General features: G+C 47.2%; 1 protein-coding gene across 1 annotated transcript in view; it reads right to left on the bottom strand.

Annotated features, from left to right (window-relative positions):
* Window positions 1-21,001, bottom strand: part of RB1 (RB transcriptional corepressor 1) — a 1,127,005-nt gene that overhangs the window by 175,229 nt on the left and 930,775 nt on the right. Inside the window, exons 22-23 of the mRNA XM_078657333.1 lie at window positions 16,245-16,358; window positions 15,976-16,142 (exon numbers count right to left, since the gene is read on the bottom strand). Coding sequence (XP_078513459.1) covers window positions 15,976-16,142; window positions 16,245-16,358 — 281 coding nt within the window. The remainder of the gene's footprint in view (window positions 1-15,975; window positions 16,143-16,244; window positions 16,359-21,001) is intronic.

The following is a 21,001-nucleotide window of genomic DNA, read 5'->3' as shown; positions in this document are numbered from 1 at the left end:
TGCCCCATTCTGCACCGGAAGCACGCAACTGCGTCGCCAAAGGTTCCATCATAAGTGCAAAAATCAAAGGGGAAAGGGGGCATCCCTGTCTGGTGCCTCTGCGAACACGGATCGGGTTAGAGAAGAGTCTGCCCGTGCGCACACGCACCACAGGGTTAGAATAAAGGAGTTCCACTATCCGAAGGTAAGCAGCACCCAGATCAAATTTTTCCAGCACCTGCATGAGGTAGGGCCACTCCACAGAATCGAAAGCTTTCTCAAGATCGAGAACTACGCACCCCGAGCAAGGCCACCGGGATACAGCCAGATTCTGTACACGAAATAGCCGTCTAATGTTATAAGATGTGCTGCGGGTTGGCACAACTCCGTTCTGGTCGGCGTGTACTAACGCAGGGACCAGAGGCGCCAATCTTTGGGCCAGCGCAGACGCTAGGATCTTGTAATCCGTGTTAAGGAGGGCGAGTGGCCTGTATGATCCCACATTGAGAGCATCTCCGCCAGGCTTCAAAAGCGATATCACGTTCGCCTCGTTCAAGGTCGGTGGGAGTGCGGCATCTTCTATTGCCGCCGTATACATCCTTAAAAGTTCAGGTATGAGGGTGGTAGAGTAGGCCTTGTAAAACTCCGCAGGTAACCCATCCGGGCCAGTAGTTTTACCATTGGAGAGGGAGAATATAACTGCCCGAAGTTCCTCCGCCGCAAGTGGCGCGCATATTTCTTCGCGTTGCGCATTAGTGACCGCTGGCATCGGTAGTTCCGACCTGGAGATATCATCCCCAGTGGCTTGTAAGTGAGAACGGTACAAATTCTCGTAATGGCCCGTAAAAGCCTCGTGTATAGCCCTCTGTGTGTAGACAATGGCGCCCTGTGTGGTGTGGACTGACATCACCGGTACTGTTTGGGTGTCTCGTTCTATCAGCCAAGTTAATAATTTACCTGGTTTATCTCCAGCGTGGTGTGTGCGCGCCGAGTGTGCAGCATAGTTTAAGTTCTTAAGTCTATCTAGAAGTTGTGCATGTTGCGCGCGGGCAGCCACCAACCTCGTATCGTCACCTTCCGCTGCCTCCTGCTCGTCAGTCAATAGGGAGCTTCTACCTTCGTCAAATCCCTATCTACCTGTCGTCTCATTCCCGCCTGCGTGCCCAGACAATGACCCCATGTGACCACTTTAAACGCGTCCCACTCAACCTGTGGGGTAGATGCAGTATCAGTATTGTCTTCAAAGTACTGTAAAATGCAAGCCGAGAGCGATTCCCTGAATGGGGCATCCAGCAAGACATCCGGCTGGAGTCGCCACGAGGGGATCGGCGGGTGTGGGCGGTCCCAGGCAAAGTCAAGTGTGTGAGGGTTATGGTCTGAGTGGGTGCGACCCAGATAAGAGGAGTCTGTGACGTGGGGCAAGAGGTCGCTCGATAACATGAATCTGTCGAGTCTGACATGCAGTGCATGGGCACCTGAGTAATATGAATAAGTCCTAGTGTTGGGATTGCGGCTGCGCCAGGCATCACGGAGATCCCATTGCGCCGCCCAGTCAGCGAACGCTCTCGATGTTCCAACCATCGGCGCGTTTGCCAGGGGGGGAATGATCGGTCCACTGTAACATCTAGAACACAGTTATAGTCGCCTCCAAGCAGAAGTGGCACACCCGGCCATCGCGCTACCGCTGTCGATAATCGTGCAAGGAAGCGTCCTTGATCAGTGTTAGGAGCATAGATAGAGCATAGATGGTTGCCCATCTAGTCTACCCTGAAGCAGCACATATCTGCCTTCATCATCTATTTTGCTTTGAGTGAGAGCAAAGGGGACCCCTGGACGAATCCATATCAGTGTTCCACGCGCAAATGCTGAGAAACCCGTGGCATACAGTTGCCCCCTCCACCGGCGGCGCAGTATGTGTACCTCCGGGCCTGCCAAGTGGGTCTCTTGCACTAGCGCTATCTGCACTTGGTGTCGCTTGAGATAGGAGTAAACCTGGTAACGGCATGAGGGGGTATGCATACCACGCACGTTCCAGGTGCAAAATTTAACTGTAGACATTGCAGCTCTGATTCCCCATATCCCGTCCCCACCCCCCACCAGCACAACAGTTCAGATTGCCACATAATGCACAGCACATCGTCCGTATTTTCCCACCGCCCCGCAAGCACACATCAAGGGGAAGGGAAATAATCACCAGCCTCATAAACATGGAAAACATAACCATAATTCCAAAAGGTCGGCAGCGGAACATGCTGCCGTCCAAACGCTCTAGTGAGCACTAATAGTCCGTAAGTTCAAGGGGGGTTCACTGAGGTTTTAGAACTAGTTATACAAAGGGTTCATGCAATCAGGGTGTGGGTGTATTCCCCCTACCACAGGCAGTCATTGGTATATAGCCCATGACCATCAAGAGTCTCCAGTGTATGGGGGATCCAGTTCGAGCAGTTCAGGAGCCAAGTGATCAACGCTTGCGCCAGGTGGGGCGCAGGCAGTCACTCACCTCTGGGGGGAGTACGTCCGCCCTCCCTATACACTCCCGGGACTCACCAGCAGGAGGGTCGTTCATGACAGGACACAAACGTTAGGTTCGGCTCATGAGCACTCAGTGACCAGGTCTAGGACTTGCCGTTGCGTTAGAGCAGCACTTCCAACAATTCTTCAGCGGCTCATGAATTCAGCAGCACAGGAGACACAGACACTTCTTTGTATCCCAATGGCAGATCGTCTAAGTTGAAGCGTGTTCAATGGACTAGATCAGCAGTCTGTGGTGTAACATCTGGGAGATCCGCGGATACTTGGGAATCCGTTAATCCGTAAAGGTACTAATCGTCGCTCACAAGACCTTTAGGGCTGGCTCCAGGGGCAGGGTCCTCTGTCAACGAACCACTGATTTCCGCCACCATGCGGATGACCTCTTGTTGCTCAGTACGCCTAAGCTCAGGAGTAGGGCCCACTTCTGTCTCCGCACACGTTGAATTCGCCGTTGAGGGTCTCCTGCGTCGGCGCGCGCCCCCCTGTCACGGCGCCTCCTCATGGGTATCTCGCTAGGTTGGTTGTCAATGCCAGAGTCGAGCCAGGCCTCGGCCGCTTCAGGAGTATTGAAAAAGTGTGTCCTGTCTTGAGCCACTACTCGTAGGCGAGCAGGGAACAGCAAGGAGTATTTGAGAGCCAGGCGGCGGAGTCGTTGTTTCACTGCCAGAAAAGAGTGCCGTTGACGCTGTACTTGTACAGTGTAGTCCGGAAAGAACATTATTTTTGCATTGTCAACTCGGACTTCAGACATTTTCCTAACCTCTCGTAGAATGGGGTCACGATCGCGATAGTTCAATACCCGGATGAGCATGGGTCGCGGGTTTGAGCCCTCAGGGGGATGTCGGGTCGGCACATGGTGGGCTCGCTCCACTACAAAGTGCTGCGAGAGGGTACCTTCCGGGAGGATGTCCATGAGCCAACGCTGTTGGCTCATGGACGTCATGGCTCAACGATGTTCCGGCGCTTCTCTAGGTTCCCACTTCTACGGCAGGCCCACTATGCGGATGCTATTTCTTCTCGCCCGCCCTTCTGCATCCTCTGCGCGATCTTCCAGGAACTCCACCCTGTTAAGAAGATCCTGAACATGTTTGTCTATCTGAGTGATCTTGGGAGACAAGTCTTTCATCTCAGTCTCCAGGGTTGTCGTCCGTTCAGAGAGTTTTTTGTGGTCAGCTCGAAGGTGTGTCAGATCTATGGCCACGCTATCAATTTTGGTCTCTAAGGAGGTGCGGGTCAGTTGCATTGACTCCTCCAGTCTTTCCATTGCCGCCAGCATCGTGTCCAGTTTGGAGGCAGTTTGGTCCAGTTCAGCCTGCTTCGCCATCTTCCCCTTCACCTGCGCGCCGCCGGACCCAGCTCTTGTCTTAGGCCCCACCGACATGGGAAGCACCGAAGTATTGAGTCAAAGGGATGTTCCGAAGAGTCTCCGTATGTAACTCGCAAAGAAGGGCTTGCCGTGGAGGGGGGCTCAGCGCAACTGTGTAGGAGCGTAAGTTGGCTGTATCCTGCGGGCGATTCCTAAGTATGTACATGGTAGAACTGGCCGTTGCTATAAGGTGCATCAGTCCCGAGCCAATTGCGCCATTTCCCAGGTACAAGGAGGAGCCAACAGTGCTACTAGCTGGCGAGCTGGTGCCCGGTGTAGGAATCCAATGCAGAGGGGGGCGCAGTCCAAGGGGGGCGGGTCCAGCTGTTAGGTGTTCACCTGGCCGTTGCAATAGGCATTGACTGCTGTGTACAGGTGAGGTTAGCTAGTGATCGTCACTGCACCTTCTCCTGCTTCGTAGTTCATGCACCGAGTCTTCTGTGCAACCAGTAGCCCCCGCCCGTGCTCGGGCGCACGTTCAACGCAGTTATGTGGAAGACCACAGTGTGCATGGGCAAGCGCCACAGGTAAGTCACAACCACATCAGGGTCTGTCTGCCACCGTAGGACTATAGTTCCGTGAGTGAGTTGGCTAGAGTGTGTCCATAGTTCACTAGTAGGGTAGACATGTATCGCGCATGTAGACTCAGGGCAGGTTCTGTGCAGTTGGGTATCTCGAAAGTGCGACAGTGACAGACATGAATAAACGGCAGGGCGAGGTGTAAAGGGAGGCCTAACATCACCCCCCCAGTCGGATCGCCGTCTGTGTCGCCAGTGCAGGGAGAGGCCCAGTTTCAGGTTCACTCACTCAGTAATTGGAGGGGAGTCCTGTGCAGCCCATTCACAGCGTCGCCATCCGCTGCCCGGACCACAGGTGGTACTGAGTCGCTGTCATGGTAGGGAAGCGAATGTTCGCACACCGTCGTGTGCAGCATCCAGGGAGGCTCTGGCCAAAGCGTCGTGGCTCCAAATGATCCCTTTCTACCCGTATCTCCGCAGGGCCCAGCAGACAGGATGCGACCCCGGTCTCAGGTGGCCGCCGACGCCGACTGGAAGCAGCCGTAGACGGAGGTAACGTGACTCCAACTCAGCGGAGCAGTCTAGTGCCAGTGGACGGTTCCCGAGCCCGCCAGGCTAGGGAGGAACAACACAGGTTCCCTCGACGAAGGCAACAAGCAAAAACCGGGGAGTTCAGCGTCGTAGCAAGCAGCAGTGGGGGATCTCCGGTCGCAAATCCCTTCGCACGTCAGACGGCGGGGAGGGGGTCAGTCGCTTCACGCCTCCACCGGGATCATCCCCGGCCGTCGAGAGGGGCGCAGGGGGTGGACAGGGTCTGCCGACAGGAGCAGGACACAGTTCACCGACACAGAGCCTAGCAGGCTAGTTGGATCCCCGACCTCAAGTGAGCGTTCCCGCCGGTCAGAAGCGTCCGCAGGCGGGCCTTCAGCTTTTCTCGCCGCCTGGATGGTCCGATCGGAGCAATCGATGTTTAACTTCAGCAGCCGACAGTATGACGCTTCAGACTCCTCCGCTGATGATTGCAGGCCAAAACGGATAGTTTTGGCGGAGAAATGGCCTGTGGTAGGGGAGCTTCTTACGGAGCTCTACCCAGGCACGTCCGCCACCATTGCGTGCTCAGCCACGCCCCCTACAAGAACCTTCTAATGTTGGCATTTCATCTACTTGCACCCCTGCTGAAGAATAGTAAAGGACGACCACCTGATTGATCTAGGAATTTCTCACCTCGAATGGTGATTTTTTGCTGTATATTGCTGTAGGGTAACTCTATTCACAACAAGGTCCTGGCTGATCAATTAACCCCATGCAGGTACATATGTGGCAATTACCCATGCTCCACTACATTCTGCAAAAAAATTTTTTTGCCAAAACAAACATTCTGCATATGCTGTGGGGTGGAGCGCTGCCTAGGATTTCTCTAAATTATGTAAGACCATACACGAGTGAGGAATTTTCATGCTGTACATTCGCAATTACTACTGGGCCTCGTAGAATGAAATGGTCAATGAGTAGATATTCATCCCAACGTGTAAAACCTTCCTGTAAGTGCATAGGGGGACAATGGGGAGTAAGATGTACCATAATTTCCTCTGGGGAGTTAAAGCAATTGCTTTGAACCCAGACGTGTTGACCATCATACTAGGCCAACAGAGAAGGAAATAGGCTGGGAAGGTAAAGTTACTGGTGCAACTATGCTTTGTGTGGGCTCCTGGTTCCAGGATGTCATTTTTTCTCGGAGGCTTCATAAAATAGGATCTGCTTGCTATGCTCTGGTTTACCAGACACTTTTGTTGTGAGAAGCATGTATATAGCATGCATATTCAAAGAGCTCCCTATCAAGGCGTCTGAAGTCATAATTCATAGATACATAAACTCTTGAATTATGCTCAAGACAGAATGGAAGGCCTAAAACCCTGTTGAAAGAGTCTGGGTGACTATGAAGAGGCTATGACCCATCCCATGGAAATGGCCATCAAGGCCTGTTTTAGAATGGTTCAACTCAAAGACCACCATATGGTTTAGATCCACCAATGCAGATATTGTATGCAATAGGAAAGACCATGGGTATGAGAAGCTGCATAGAAGATGGCTGAAACAGGGTTAGTACTTCCAGCAAAGAGGGCCATTTTGAGTGCGTGGGGAGTACAAGAGGTGACTAGACATTCCTATGCATTACCCATTAGTAATTGTTGGTGGTGGTTGTACAAAAGGATAAAATACAGCTATAGTAGGGTGCCCATGCAGCCCTAGAAATGAAAGACTGTTCTGTTGGCATGAACATGTGTATGGTAGCAGAGTGGGCTTTTAGACTGTGACCCACCACACTTGAGGTATGTGATATTTAGATAAAATAAAGAGGCAGATCAAGGTATGTCCTGCATATTCAAACTGTGTTGTTATTGTTTTTTAAAGGAAACATATTTTTTGCCCTTTGTTAGTCAGGCAGTGATGCATTATTTGTAGGTTTAGTCTGTTAAAAGAAAAATTGCAATAAAGATATTTTTAAAATGCACATAGTGGCAAGATATCCCCAACAGACAACAGAAACTATCTGCATTCTTGAAGGGAAAGGTTGGATGACACTGAGTTGCGGCTCAAGTCTGTGTCACAAGGTGCAGACAAAGAAAAGCACTATCATGCACGTCCACAAAGTTTTCGCTATTTTCCGAGAATAATATAAGGATCTTGAGAATTATTTTTTGAAGGGATAACTTATGAATCAATTGCCTCACAAAGAGACCAAATCTAATGGGCTATGTTTTACAAAACTTTACCCAGTCCGGACCAGACAAAGAGTGGCCCATTTGAGACAGTCAGAAAATGGCAGACCTATATAGTTTATAATGAACTTCTACTCGTACTACGCAAAAGAAAGAGTTTCATGGTGGCTAAACAAATGGACTCTATTGCTTTCCAAAGTAAGTAAAACACTTAACCTGTACCAGGATGTTGCATGTTCCACATTCCAAATTGAACAGTCACAGCACTAGTGAGAAAACAGATCAAATAAAAGTAGACCTACACATTTGACCTCCTCTTTTCTTGTGGTAACAAAAACTACAGACTTTCCATGTTGGAGGAGGCAATGTGTACTCTGGGTGTATAGTTCAAATCAACATGGTATCAACTTCTGTATCCAATGACTGAAGAAAAATGGGTGTTCACGCAAAGTGATTTCCTTGATCAACATTGGCTGTTGGAGACGCCACCAGTGGAAGTGCATGGTGGTTATCCTATAGGTAGTTATCCTGCAACTTTGCTGTTTCGTGACTGTTCTTGTTTAATCAGAAGTGGTGGTACATAGGGTAAGAGGGGTTAATGCAGCAGAGTCAAGTTGGACTCAGCTCCACTAGAGGACTAACTAATATGGCTAGTAATTACAGTTTTAATTATTCTTCCATCTCATGTTTTCCAACGATAGTCACCATCAATGCCTGGGGTTTTAAGGAGGGCTTCTGGAATTATGTGGATTGGAGGATCACATTATGGGGCTAGAAAAGGCAAATCGTGAGTCAAGAAAGGTAAATTATGCAGCACATTTAGTGTATTTATTCATTTTTATAATTTTTACACAATAAGAGTGAATGAGGACAAAGGTTTCACTTCATTAGTACCAGTTTAATACCCAAATACAGCAATAAGCAACAGAAAGGTGACCAATCAACCTCTGCGGAGGGTTTTTCTCTACACAGCAACACAACACACCGCTTTTAGTTTGATCCGTTTTAACTGGAAACTACATTTTTTTGTTAAAATCTGCACATTATGCAGCAGATAATGGATTATATGGAAATGTAGCCAAGCCACAATTTTGCGAAACGTGTCACGCAAACGAAATCACATCATTCTAGTGGCCCTGGTCTTAATTCTCCAAACAAGAAGGCATGCACCTTAAAGTATTTCAGGGCTCTGGAAACCGGCAGCCTTTGTTTAGGAACCTTTTTCAGAATATATCTGGAAACACTACTCAGTGCAAACAATGGAAAACATTTAAGGGTATTGTAAGAGGTTTAAACCAGGAAGGGCAGTTTAAGCTGAAACGAATAAGGTGTTTAGAGTAAAGGGAGTTCAAGAACAATTACAGCAGCCCATAAGGCAAAGTTTAGGATCCTTAGGACCAAATGTCAACATAACAAGAAGGAAACAAGCCAGACAGGCTTTTCAGGGACAACACCTAGGCAGATTTTCTGCCCAACGGAGTTGACGCTGATGCAGAGCACCACAGTATCCAAGTTAAAGTTGAGTTTAGCGTCTCCCCTCAGATCACCAAGCTGAGTTTGTACAGAGCAGATTCAGTGAAGTTGTGCCACCCTTGACACCCCTCAAACTGTCTCCATCATCTGAAATCTCTCATCAAAATCTTCAGTAGGCTGGCTGGTTGGCGGTGGGAGTTGTTGGAGCAGCACGGAGGAGTAGGAGCCAGCTGCTGAAATGGCCGTGCTACTTCGCTGCACTGGTCCCCGGCCCTGTAAAGGCTGTAGACGAAGAGTGTTCAGCTGGGGAGCTTGTGACGCAGCTTTAGCTCCGAGCGTAGGTTCCCTCTCCGCGGCCCCTGCGCTTATTGTCAAAAGTGGAAGCCACTTAAGAGCCCAGGAGGTATGTAGGGGGAATCAGCGTGGTGGCCTTGGCGGGGTGCTCTTGAGGGTTTTCCAATGTTCAGAGTGAGGTCAACTGGTGTTCTCAGTGTGGCTTGCAGTCCAAGCTAAGGCAGGGTTCTATAGTTCAGCTGGATATTCCATAATAATCATTTCCCTGGGCATTCTTAGCAAGTCTTGTTGCTCATTTAAAAGTCGAATTAAAGTAACATTGTTAAAAAGAGCAAAGGGAGCAGAAGGTAGATTGGGTGTTAATAACCCTTCGTTGAATCACTAATTTGTTGACTGTATCAAATCGTCAGAGCTAAAATTGGGCTTTAAGAAAAGAGTAAACGGTGCCATGAGTGTTCTTTGGGGATGCTCAAACTCATTTTGGGGAGGTGAGACGCAAGAGAAGAATACCTCTAAGGACTTACAGCAACCTAAATGAAAGGACTTATTGGTCTCCATAAACTCGAAGGCTGTTAAAGGCTGTTGAGGTGTTAAAGTTCCCAGTGGTGAAAGGGCCTTCCGCTGGGTTTCAAAGTGCTTCTGGTTTTTTACTCCGAAGCCATGACTAAAAAAACATTTTCTGGGAAAATGGTGGTAGAACCAGCTTGTAAAAAACAGAATTTAACTCTTTAAAGGATCAATTCGACAATCTAGGCATTTTAAAGAGCCTTTCACCAGTTCCACTGTGTTTTTTAAAAAGATGAGGAGGACCACCTGGCTGTAGCGGAGTCTCAATCTGGTAAATATAATGATTCCCCAAGACAAACGTCTCCTATAGATATCCTAATAAAAATGATGGAGAAACGCATCAACAGGTAGCATAGTCACCAGAACCATAAACAAATAAGGAATTACCTACAACTTTCAATTTTGGCATCATAACTGCTATGTCCTCTGAAGCCTCACAGGCAGTTTTGGTATGCAAATCAGGACTACACTTTGCTCGATATTAGAGCGGCAATGTAGTCAGTTCATCTGAGGGTGGAGCCAAAGCTGCATACTCATCCCAATGCTACACCAGAAATGCCAATAAAAACGGTTTTGCTGGTTTTTTGTTCCACACCTATCGCAAAAATGCCAACTATTTTTATTCACTCTTTTACTTCATATCTGTCATACTTCATGTAATCTCCCCAACAACTATGCTCCCTTCTTGTACTCTCTTCAATGCCTGGAAATAATTATTTCTTAAATGTTAGCATTACTAGAAAGATCTGTGGGTAATTCTGAGCATGTCTTGGACATTCTCTTGTTAATTCTTCTTTGTCTGTCTATAAAGATGGGTGTGATGCTGGGTGAAGTTTACCATATACCCTAAAGTAAAATCTCCAGTGGAGAGAGAAATTACTGTCAAGAAGTTAGTGTGATTAAGGCCACTGACTGTTCAGCACTAGTCGCTGCAGATGTAATCCTGAAAAACACTAAATGGAATAGCACCCAATATTACCCAAGACTTGGTTTGATTTGATTTGATTATCAGATTTGTAGAGCGCGCGAATGCCCGGGGGCGTCTTGGCGCTAGAAATGACTGTGTCTGCAGGAGAGGGAAAGCGTCGTGTGTGCACAAAAGTCAGGACTAAGCAGAGAAGAGCCATGTCTTTAGGTTCTTTCTGAAAGATAACAATGATGGGCTGTTTTTTATTTCTGCTGGAAGTTTGTTCCAAGTTATAGCTGTGTGCAGTATGAAACCTCCCCCCATCTTAGTTGTTTAAATCTGGGAGTCTTGAGGAGATTAGCACTGCTGGACCTTAGAGTCCTAGGTGGTTCATACTGTACCATGTTGGTTTTCAGAAAATGCGGGCCTGACCCATGCAAGGCTTTGTATGCCAGGCAGGCTGACTTAAATTGGATTATTTTCTCTACCGGTAGCCAGTGGAGACTTCTCAGTCTGGAGGCCACCGGCTCGAACCTGGGGATGTTCAGTATCAACCTGGCAGCAGCGTTCTGTAGACGCTGAAGTTTTAGCAGTAACTGTTTTTGAAGCCCTGCATATAAAGCGTTTCCATAATTCATCTTGGACAGAGCCAGCATAGTTATCAGTGTTTTACAGGTGTCTGCTGGAATATATGGCAACAGTTTTCGAATCAACTTCAACGTGAACCAGACGGAGGAGGCGAGTTTATTAATTTGGGCCTTAAACGTGAGTTTAGAGTCGAACATGAATCCCAAGTTCCTTACGCTGTCCACTGGTGACGGGCAGCTGCCTAGACTGTCAGGCCACCAATTCGGTGACCAGATGTTGGATTCAGCCCCCAGCAGCATGACCTCAGACTTATCGTCGTTTAATTTCAGGCAGTTTACTTGCATCCAGTGACTGACCTGATTCATGCAGAGCCGAAATTTATCGGCAGTCTCCGAAGTGTTGTTGGATATGGCCACCACTATTTGTGTGTCGTCAGCGTAGGATATTGGTAGGAAACCGTATTTCCTGATAATGTTTGCTAAAGGGGCAGTGTATACATTGAAAAGGGTTGGGCTTAGTGAGCAGCCCTGGGGGACCCCCAGGGGGATTTAAATGATTTCGAAGAGAATTCCCCAAGCTGAACCGTGAAGGATCTTTCTCCCAGAAAAGAAGCCAATAGTGCAATCGCAGATGCATGCAGGCCTATTTCTACTAGACGGGACAGGAGTATATCATGATTTGCGGTGTCCAAGGCTGCCGAAAGATCTAACAGAATCAGGGCAGCCTTCCCACCTGCGTCCAAAATCCTCCTGATCTCCTCCGCCTCCATAATCAGAGCGGTTTCAGTCCCACGTTCCTCCCGGAACCTGTATTGTCATATGTCAAGAGCCTGGGAGTCCTTAATAAATCTTGTAAGTTGGGAGTTCAAGTGTTTTTCTAACATTTTTGCCAGGAAGGGGATTCTTGAAATCGGTCTGTAATTAGCCGGGATTGAAGGGTCCAGGTTAGGCTTTTTGAGGAGTGGGAGAACAGAGGCGGCTTTCCAAGCCTTCGGAAATAGGTTGTCTGGATTATTCTAGTAAAAAGCAGCTGGAGTTGCTTACTGAGCAATTCTGGGAACATGTGTAGAACCTTGGGAGAACAAGGGTCCAAGGGACCCCCTGACTCGGTAGTTAGTATAAGTTGGAGAACCTGTTCGCTGACGGGGCTGAGAACTGAAACTCTGAATTAACTGCCTCTGGGTGTTTTCCTGTAACGGGCTGAGAGTTTCTTAATGTCTGTGTGTCGCAGTTGGGGTTAGAGATAGAATCGTAGATGAGCTTTAATTTGTCGGTGATAAAATGCCCCAATTTATTGCAAAGCCCTGTACTACCTTCTATCTGTTTAGCCGCTGTCTTGGTGAGTTTTTTGACCGTAGCAAAGAGTTCCTTACTGGAGTTTTTGGCCTCCTTAATTTTCTTTACAAATAAGGCCGATTTCTCTTCAGCTATAAGTTTCTTATAGGTGGCTAGTGTCTTACAGTAGATCTCTTTCTCCTTGTCCTCATAGTTAGCCCTCCATCATCTTTCGGCCCGCCTACATGTCTGTTTTTGTAATCTGAGCTTCTCTGTGAACCAAGGCTCAGAGATGTTTTTCCTCTTAACGTATTTAGTTTTAAGAGGTGCGACTGACAGCACCGCCGCTTTGATCCAGTTATTCACTTGGTCTGTCGCAAAATTGCTATCCTCGGCTAAACCTGAAACCGTCGCGTCAAGCTGCGCGTGAAGTTTGGCAATATCAATTTTGTCCCATTCTTGGAAGGTAAATTGCTTGCCCTGAGGGGCCCTAGAAGTAATAGCGTGGTCAATAGTTAGGGTAAAATTGACGACTTTGTGGTCCGACCAGGGGACCGAGATAATGTCGCCTATTTTGATGTTGGGGTTGGAGGAGAAGATCCCATCTAAGGTGTGGCCAGCGGAATGTGTTCCTTGTTGGACCAATTGGGACAGACCACAGCTAGCCATAGTCTCTGAAATGAGTATTGTGTTATTATCTGTGGCTTTTTCAAGGTGAATATTGAAGTCTCCCATAATGGTGTAGTCAGCCCCTGAAAGACTGGATTGAAGAGCAGGGCCCAGGGATTGTGACAAGAGGTTTCTAGCCTTAGGCGGCCTATACAACAAAAGGCCGTCAAATGTGTAGTTATTTGTGATGCTGATTTTAAAAGGAAGGGACTCACACTCCGGGGAACAACGATCCTCCAGGCCCCGAACATGTAATCCCTCTTTGCTGATAATTGGCTAAGCCTCCCCCACATTTCCCACTTCGATTTGCCCAAAGAATAGAGTAGCCCCCCGGGACTGCTAGTGCCAAGTCTATGTCTGAGGTTTCATTAGCCCAGGTCTCTGTTATAAACAGCAGATTGAGGCCATGAGTGTCGATCAGGTTGGCCACTTCTGTATTGTGTTTTACTAGGGACCTTACATTCACCAGAGCTGCCTTTATCAGTGTGCTTTTGTGCGCTCTGACCTGCTGGTGTTGACCCGTGGCTGTACCGCAAGGCGAGTAACTAAGAGACAGCGAACAGCTAGGGCAGTGTTTGGTTTCTTCCACTGGATTGAGAATAGCGCAGTCCGACCTGGACCGTCGTTTCAATAGGTCTATGCAACTATAAACCCTTCTTTTGGTTTTATGCCCGTTTTGGGCAGGGGTTCTGGCCCTGGGCCCAGGCCAGGAGCGGACGGGCGTAGACGGGCTTGCCTTTGACTTGGGCATTTTAAATGTCTTTGCGGACTGTAAGAGAAAAGACAGGAATAATTGTAAAGAATCAGAGAGAGAAACTTTTTCATTAAAAAAATCTGTTTAAAGAACCTGAATTAGGAAATTTGATTGAAGTGGCTGGGGAAACTGGCAATCTCTTCCCCATCTCCCAATCAAGGAGAACAAATGCTAATACAATGATAATATTTCTTCGTCCATAACAATAATATAAAAAAAACACTAAGATATCATTGAGAAGAATAAAAAAGAAAATTTGCAGAATTAACAGAAAAAGAGAACGGAAAATTCATTTTGCTTCAGATTTAGTTGAAGAGCCAAATAACGATATTGAGGTCAACGTCAGTTTATCATGTGCCACATGTGACCTGTCTTTGGCACCTCTATTGAACACGGAGGGTCTTAGTGATAACAACTTATGAAATCATCAAGAAGTAAAATATAGTTACAGGACCCTTCACTTTCAAAGCAGCCTGCCTGCATGTCAAGGCTTTTACTTAGCTTAAATCCTACTGTAAAACCTTTTAAACCGGTTGGGCTGTTTAGCATTTTTAATATTTCTAACAATCCAGTGAAAGCAATGCCAGCAGCAGCAGCTTCATCTCACCTAACAAAAGTGACGGTAATTGTGACAATGTTTCTCTCACCTTAGACTTTATATTTCTATTTGATGACCAAGTCGTGCCAATCAACAGGTAATTTTTGCTCAATTGTTTCGCTGAAATTGAGGCTCTTAACCTGTTGCAGTCTTGTCTGTAATCATCCTAAATTACCGTGGTTCCTTGCATTCTACAGTATCTTTCCAATCTCTGATAGTAACCAACCTCTTCCTCACAAACTATGATTACTTCTTAAGCAGAGGTATTGATGTTATCCCTTTTAATAGATAGGCAGTGCACGCATTTAAGAACGAGAAAGGGGACAGTATGTTTTAGAAGGGGGCATCATTAGGGCTCGGAATGTGCGACAAAATCTGGCAGGGCCTACAACAGTGCACCTCTTCCAATTAGAATGCAAATCAATTATGGAAATCATTTGTTTCAGTTTAGGAAAGACAATTAAGATAGCAATGCCTGCTGGTAGCCAAAGAACACTTCCATTTACACCTTAATGTTACCTTTGGAAACCTTCTGCAATTGAAGTAAGGATTTTGTGGGGTTCCTAAAACAATCACATTTCAGAGGGGACTATTTGAAACTACTCAGAAAATAAATGTTAAGTATTAGATTGATGGTGTACCCATTTCCTTCCAGCCAATGCATGACTGATGCAGAGTTCCTTGGCTATGACCCTAGCAAAACTAAAGCGCTACTGGTCTTTCACAGCCTGACCAACTCAGTTAAACAACTATTCCCCTTGTTCCCTAAGCAACCTCCTGATTGGCCACTCCTCAAACTTTTCATGTGCCCAGATAAAGCACACCTGATCTGCAAACTATACAATTGTGCGATAAAATGCTGGCAAAGGGCAACCTCACCATGAAAATAAAATGAGAGCCAGATAAGGGACAAAGTATTTCTGAAGTAAGGTGGGCCTACTGCTGTAGACAGAGGAAATACATTTCCTTGAATAGTAAATTACGACTGATACAATAATAAATGATTCAACAAGCGTACTACACCCTGACGAAATTGATTCCTTGACAATTCTAACTGTTGGTGTAACCCTACCCAATGCAGACTTGCAACATGTTATGGGACTGTCCTCCAGTTAATAACTTTTGGACACAAATATGGGACACATTTAAAGAAATGATTGGCACTAACCTGCAGCTATCCCCCTTGAGGGCGACCCTGGGGCTATGTTACGGACATCCCAAAAACGGATCGCAAACTTGTGGCACTAGCTCTCCTCGAGAGTAAACGCCAAATCCTTATGAAATGGCATAACAGAGCTGCCCCCAAGCAGGCAACATGTCAGAAGGACATGTCGACATGCATTTCAAATTATATGGCAAATTTCTACCACGCACTTCAAGGCCTAAGAACATCTGGGGCCCCTTCATAGCCTACCTGGAGAAAGTCACCTCTGAGCCTGATTGTAATTAGACAAATTGGTACAATATTCTGATGTTGATCTTTCACGATTAGTTAAAATGTGAAACTGATATAATGCAGGTATATCTCTCGACGTGTGGATACCAGATGCACTGTGAACTGATGGAAAATTGTAATAAGAATAAGTACTGTTGTACCACAATTTTGACAAGCATGAGGTCACGTTAATGTTGTGAAAATATATTTTTATACAAACACTAGCTGCAAGATTACAGCAAATACATTTAAAAGTACAACTATTTATTATTAACCTCTGCTAAAACCTTCTATAACCAACCTTGATCTTGGAGTCATCTTTGTTGGGGAAAGCAAACCTTCAGGATGTTTGTATGGGCTCTTTAATGGTGAGATGTAGATGTTATTCCCTCCAGGGAGACGCAAAGGAGAGTTAGAAATTTTGTAGGGGCTACGGGGAATGTGAGGAATTGGAGACAGTGTTGGGTTCTAGGAAAGACAGAAAAACATGCCATATCAGTTAAAATAGCTTAGGTTAAAAAGAACGTTCAGTTTGACAACAGAAAAGGAAACAGAAACACTGCATCTTACCCGCAAAGTTGCATACTGTAGAATGTTTGTCTTTAGTTTTTGCATAAACACCAAATTATAAAACACAATAATGGAGTCATGCTGTCCATCTCTGATCAGTACACGTTTGAAAGTCTGTGTGAAGTAAAAAAGAAACATTTCATTGGGTACAGAGCATGGAAAATCTGCAGTTATTTTTCATACTGGTTAAGCAATACCCACCCTCCTCCTCAGGCTTTCTTCCATTAAATAAACAATAAATAGCACAATCTAATAAAAAAGAAATGTTAAGACTCAAACGCCTTAATGACCACTTCCACTAGCTGTTGAGTTCCACTTGCACACCCTGCTCCATCCCCAGATGTTGATGCTGGACAGTAATAAGGCACATGCATCTCGAGAGTGGTAGTACATTTGGTATTTATAGCAGGAGAGTGCTTAATCCTATAATGTATCTCTCGCTCAGTCATGTTGCCAACTTGGGTTTGAATCCAATAAGAGAAAATGGAAATTATAAAAGCAGCATAAGAACAAGCCAGGCTTCAAGGCACAATGCAGAAGAGAAAGCTCAATCAAAGAAAGAAACATCCTCAAATCTTGCTCTGCAGCCGGGACAGATATAACCTCCATGGCAATCTCTTTTAAGATTGTATCTGACAGAGACTTCTAGCTGCAGATTCTTTACCTTAGAATTATCTCTGGTCATCATATTGGCCCTGAAAATTCTTGAGCAGTACCCCTTAGCGCTGGTAGGTGGCGTTGTTCAGCCCCGCATCAGCTGTCACAGAAGTGACACCACCCCTGTGCGCTGACATCTTTTCTTTTTTTTCTGCGCCAGTCAGTGCTAATCCGGAGAGAGAGCAGTCCCCAGTCAATTTCAGACTGATTTATTTTGATGTTTTGTCAAAGTTATTTTTTGAGAACCTTTCTCATGGTGTACTAGGTATGACCGAAAACAAACTGCAAGTTTCTAACCCAGTGGTGCCTGTCACAGATAGATGTGACAGACTCACACTTGGTTTGTTTGCGTGCCAGGAGTGGGACCACGACTCCAAGACCTGCAAGGATTGTCACGCCATGAATTTGAAGGCCTTGCGGGAACGCTCTTTGAAGGTGCCTGGCGTCTAAAGACCCTTTGATGTTCACAATCCTGGTCATGCAAAAGGTCCCAGGACCGCTTGCAGAGCCGCTCCCAACGATCGTCGTCCCAGTCCAAGTCCCACAAACCTAAGAAGTCGAAGTACTCTTTAACATCGAACGAGGCACAGGAACGACAACACTGTTCGAGGCCTAGTTCCATGGAGCCTTTGCTTTGTCTGTTTGGCGCCTCCAAAAGTTTCTAAGTCGAAGCAACATCTGCCCAACTCAGAGAGTTTTATGAGGCTATGGACCTCATATTTTGGGGGGGGCCCTTTCCGCCTCATGGGTTCGGCAGGGGCCTCTAATAGATTCCCACTGGCAGGTTCGCCCTCGCGCCAGTCAAGCCCCTTGGATCTAGTGCTCGATCCAGGGCGGGACTGCCTGCGAGGATGTGACCTTTTGCTGTACCTGTCCCAGTGCTGTCTTTCCCAGCAGTGCTGATCCCATCCTCATCCCTGATATGGAGCTAGATCGGCTACGCACGTCGCAGACTCTGGGGCCGGCCACTACCATGCCTTCCAAGTCAGAGCCAGTGCTCTTTTCTTTTGATAGGCAGAGAGGGGGATGAATGGGAGGGGTCTGAGTACTCTTGGATACCAGAATTCCCTTGATGAAGCGGAGGACAACTGGTACAAGGAACTTGCGGAGGTCAGTGGTTTCGACACCTCAACAGACCCTGGCTTGGTCTCTCCACTCACCGTGGCTACAGAGGAGGAAGCCTCTTTTGCAATGGTGGTGCAGAGGGCAGCTGATGTCCTGGACTTCCGGTGGCAGTTAAGGCAAACGTCTTGACAGCAATGAATCAACTGGGAGTTGCCCTCTCCAAACCTTTAGTTCCATTTTTAATTAAACCCTTACAGATGTCCTGCTTGGGCTTGGTTTAAGCCCTGCACAGGCACCTGTCCACTGCACAACTGCCTTCCGCCATCTCCCCCCTTCTGGGGACTCCAGCTTCCTCTCTCATCACCTTCCCCTGGAAAGCTTGCTGGTCCAAGCCTCCACCTTCCGAGTTTAACCTGGCACATTTTCAACCACCAGATAGGGAATCCAAAGGACTGTATATCTTTGGCAAGAGGATGTTCTCTTCTGCCAGCTTAACACTGCGGTCAGTGAACACTGCATGCCTTTTGGGCAGATACACACACAGCGTGTGGGATTCGCTTACGCATGTGCTGCCCATGGTCCCAGAGGAGGCCTGAGCAATATTCACCCAAGCTGTTGCTGACGGGTGAGATGCAGCAAAGTTCAGCATTCTTTGTGGGCAGGAGATGATTGACGTGCTAAGCAGAGTGATTGCATCATCTGTGGTACTTAGATGCTCATGTCTGGTGTAGAACCACTGACTTTTCAAGGAATGTCCAGATTTCCTTCATGAACATGCCCTGTGGTGGTGCTCGCCTTTTTGGCAAAAAGACAGACTCAGCTGCTTTAAAGACAGCCATGCTACAGTGAGGTCTCTGGACTTATCCATGGCTCCCAGCCAACCTCAGTCTGCCTTTCTCCCCTTCCATAGCGATGGTAGCGGCTACCATCCACACTTTCCCGCTCAGCCACCAAAGCCAACAGGCTTCACAGCCATTTTATGGCTGTGCATGTGGTTCCCAAAGATTGCGTGGGACCACCAGCCAGAGGTTGGGGCAATCCAAAACCCCCCATGGCACCCAGAGCCTCCAAGCCCTCTTGCCATCACAGACACCCAGTAGGTGGCAGGATTTGCCAGCACCTACCCTACTGGCAGTCCATAACATCAGACAAGTGGGTACTCCAAATCGTCCAGGGGAGAAGTGTGGCTCAATGGTTAGAGCGGCAGACCCTGATGCAGAGGTCTAGCCCGGGACCGGGGTTCAATTCCCCGCCTCGGCGAGTCTTGGGCTCAAAATTCCATGGACCTGATAATTCTCGCCTCGGTGCCTATTCCATTCATGGAGTCCCACTCTGCAACTCTGGCAATAGCTTGCTTAATCTCCACAACGGCCCCCACAACGCTAAGGATGCCTAGCCTCCACCTTGGGGGTGCCCAGGAGTGGACACCTCACAGGGAAAGCCAGGATGGGTTCCACAGCGGTATTCGTACAAGCGCCTTGAGACCCTTGCGGGTGAGTAGTGCGCTATACAAGTATCAATTTACATTTACATTACATTTACCTCATCCTCTTCCTGGAAACCTCTCCACCCATTCCACCTTCTCACTACAGACTGATGAAGGACCATCTCTCCTTGCTCTGTCAGGAAGTGTTGGCTCTGCTGGCTAAAGGAGATATCAAGAGGGTGCAGACATCAGAAGCAGGTCATGGTTGCTATTTTCACTACTTTCTGGTGCCCACAAAGGACAGAGGCCTCCGTTCTATTCCAGACCTGCGCCCTCTCAACTTCTTACTGAAGGAGAAGTTCAAAGTGCTTACATTTGCTCAGGTTCTGTTTGCCTTCAATCCTGGAGGCTGGATGGTAGCGTAAGTCTTGCAGGGCGAATACTTCTATATTAGTGCCCTGCCTGCCCACAGTCAATATCAACGGTTCACGGTGGTACGAGCATTATCAGTTCGCTATAGTCCCGTCGGCCGTACCATGCCCCTCGGGTGTTCACCAAGGTGATGTCGGTGATCAAAGCACACCTGCAGACGTCAGCGGTTTCAGTCCTAGGGAGTCATCTCTCACCTCCAAACTACAGTGAACCTCCTGCACTCGATGAAGTTCACTATCAACATGCCGAAGTCACACCTGACTCCCTCTCAGACAATCCCATTCATCTGAGCTGGTCTGGACACAGTGCAGTTCTGGGCTTATACTCCTGAAAGGAGAGTCCAGTATATATGGGCTTTGATTCCAATATTTCAGCCTTTATCCTGAATTTTGGTAAGACTGACTTGGAGGGTGCTGTGCCTCTAGGCCTCCTGCTAGTGAAGCATCCTCGTTGGCATACGCAGACTTTGCTGAGGGACATGAAATTCCAGTTGGCGCAGCATCAGGGGATTCTCTCTGAGACCAAGTCCAGATCGCAGAGGTAACTGCCAAAGACCTGCAGTGGTGGCTAACAAACTACAAACCCCTCTCGCTTCTCCAACCAGAACTGACTGTAGTGACAGGTGCATCACTACTGGGATGGGGCAGCCATATGGGAGAGCTGGAGATCAGAGTAGGTACCCGGTGGAGTACGGACTCCACATCAACTTGCTGGAACTACAGCAATATGGATGGCCTTGAAAATATAAGGTATCCCAAACTCCTGAGAAAATAAACTAGAGTACCATTCAGATGAAGGTGAAAGGGTTGTTTAGACCAAATCACAAAGTCTCCCCTTGACGATTGTCAACTTTCGTGCTAATCATATCATTCAGTTAAACATATCTTACATTCATACCTCATTCTTCCCAATATGGCAAAGCTAAGTAGAACTTAGAAAAATACACATGGCTTTAATCATACTCTCTATAATAAAAATATAAATTATATATTTAATAAAAAATAGGTAGTATCCTAGCAAGACACAATAATCTGTAATTTGACTCCTGAGCACGAGCATTGGTCCTCCAATCAGACTGCCCGTTCGGGAGGATCTTCAGTCACAGCAGCAGGGCAGGGTGCTACATCCGAACCTGCACACGCTCTGCCTTCATGCTTGGAGATTGAGCGGCAACAGT

Source organism: Lissotriton helveticus, chromosome 8 (genome assembly GCF_964261635.1).
Source record: "Lissotriton helveticus chromosome 8, aLisHel1.1, whole genome shotgun sequence".
In the NCBI taxonomy this organism is placed as follows: domain Eukaryota; kingdom Metazoa; phylum Chordata; class Amphibia; order Caudata; family Salamandridae; genus Lissotriton; species Lissotriton helveticus.
This window is presented reverse-complemented; position numbering and strand designations above follow the sequence as displayed.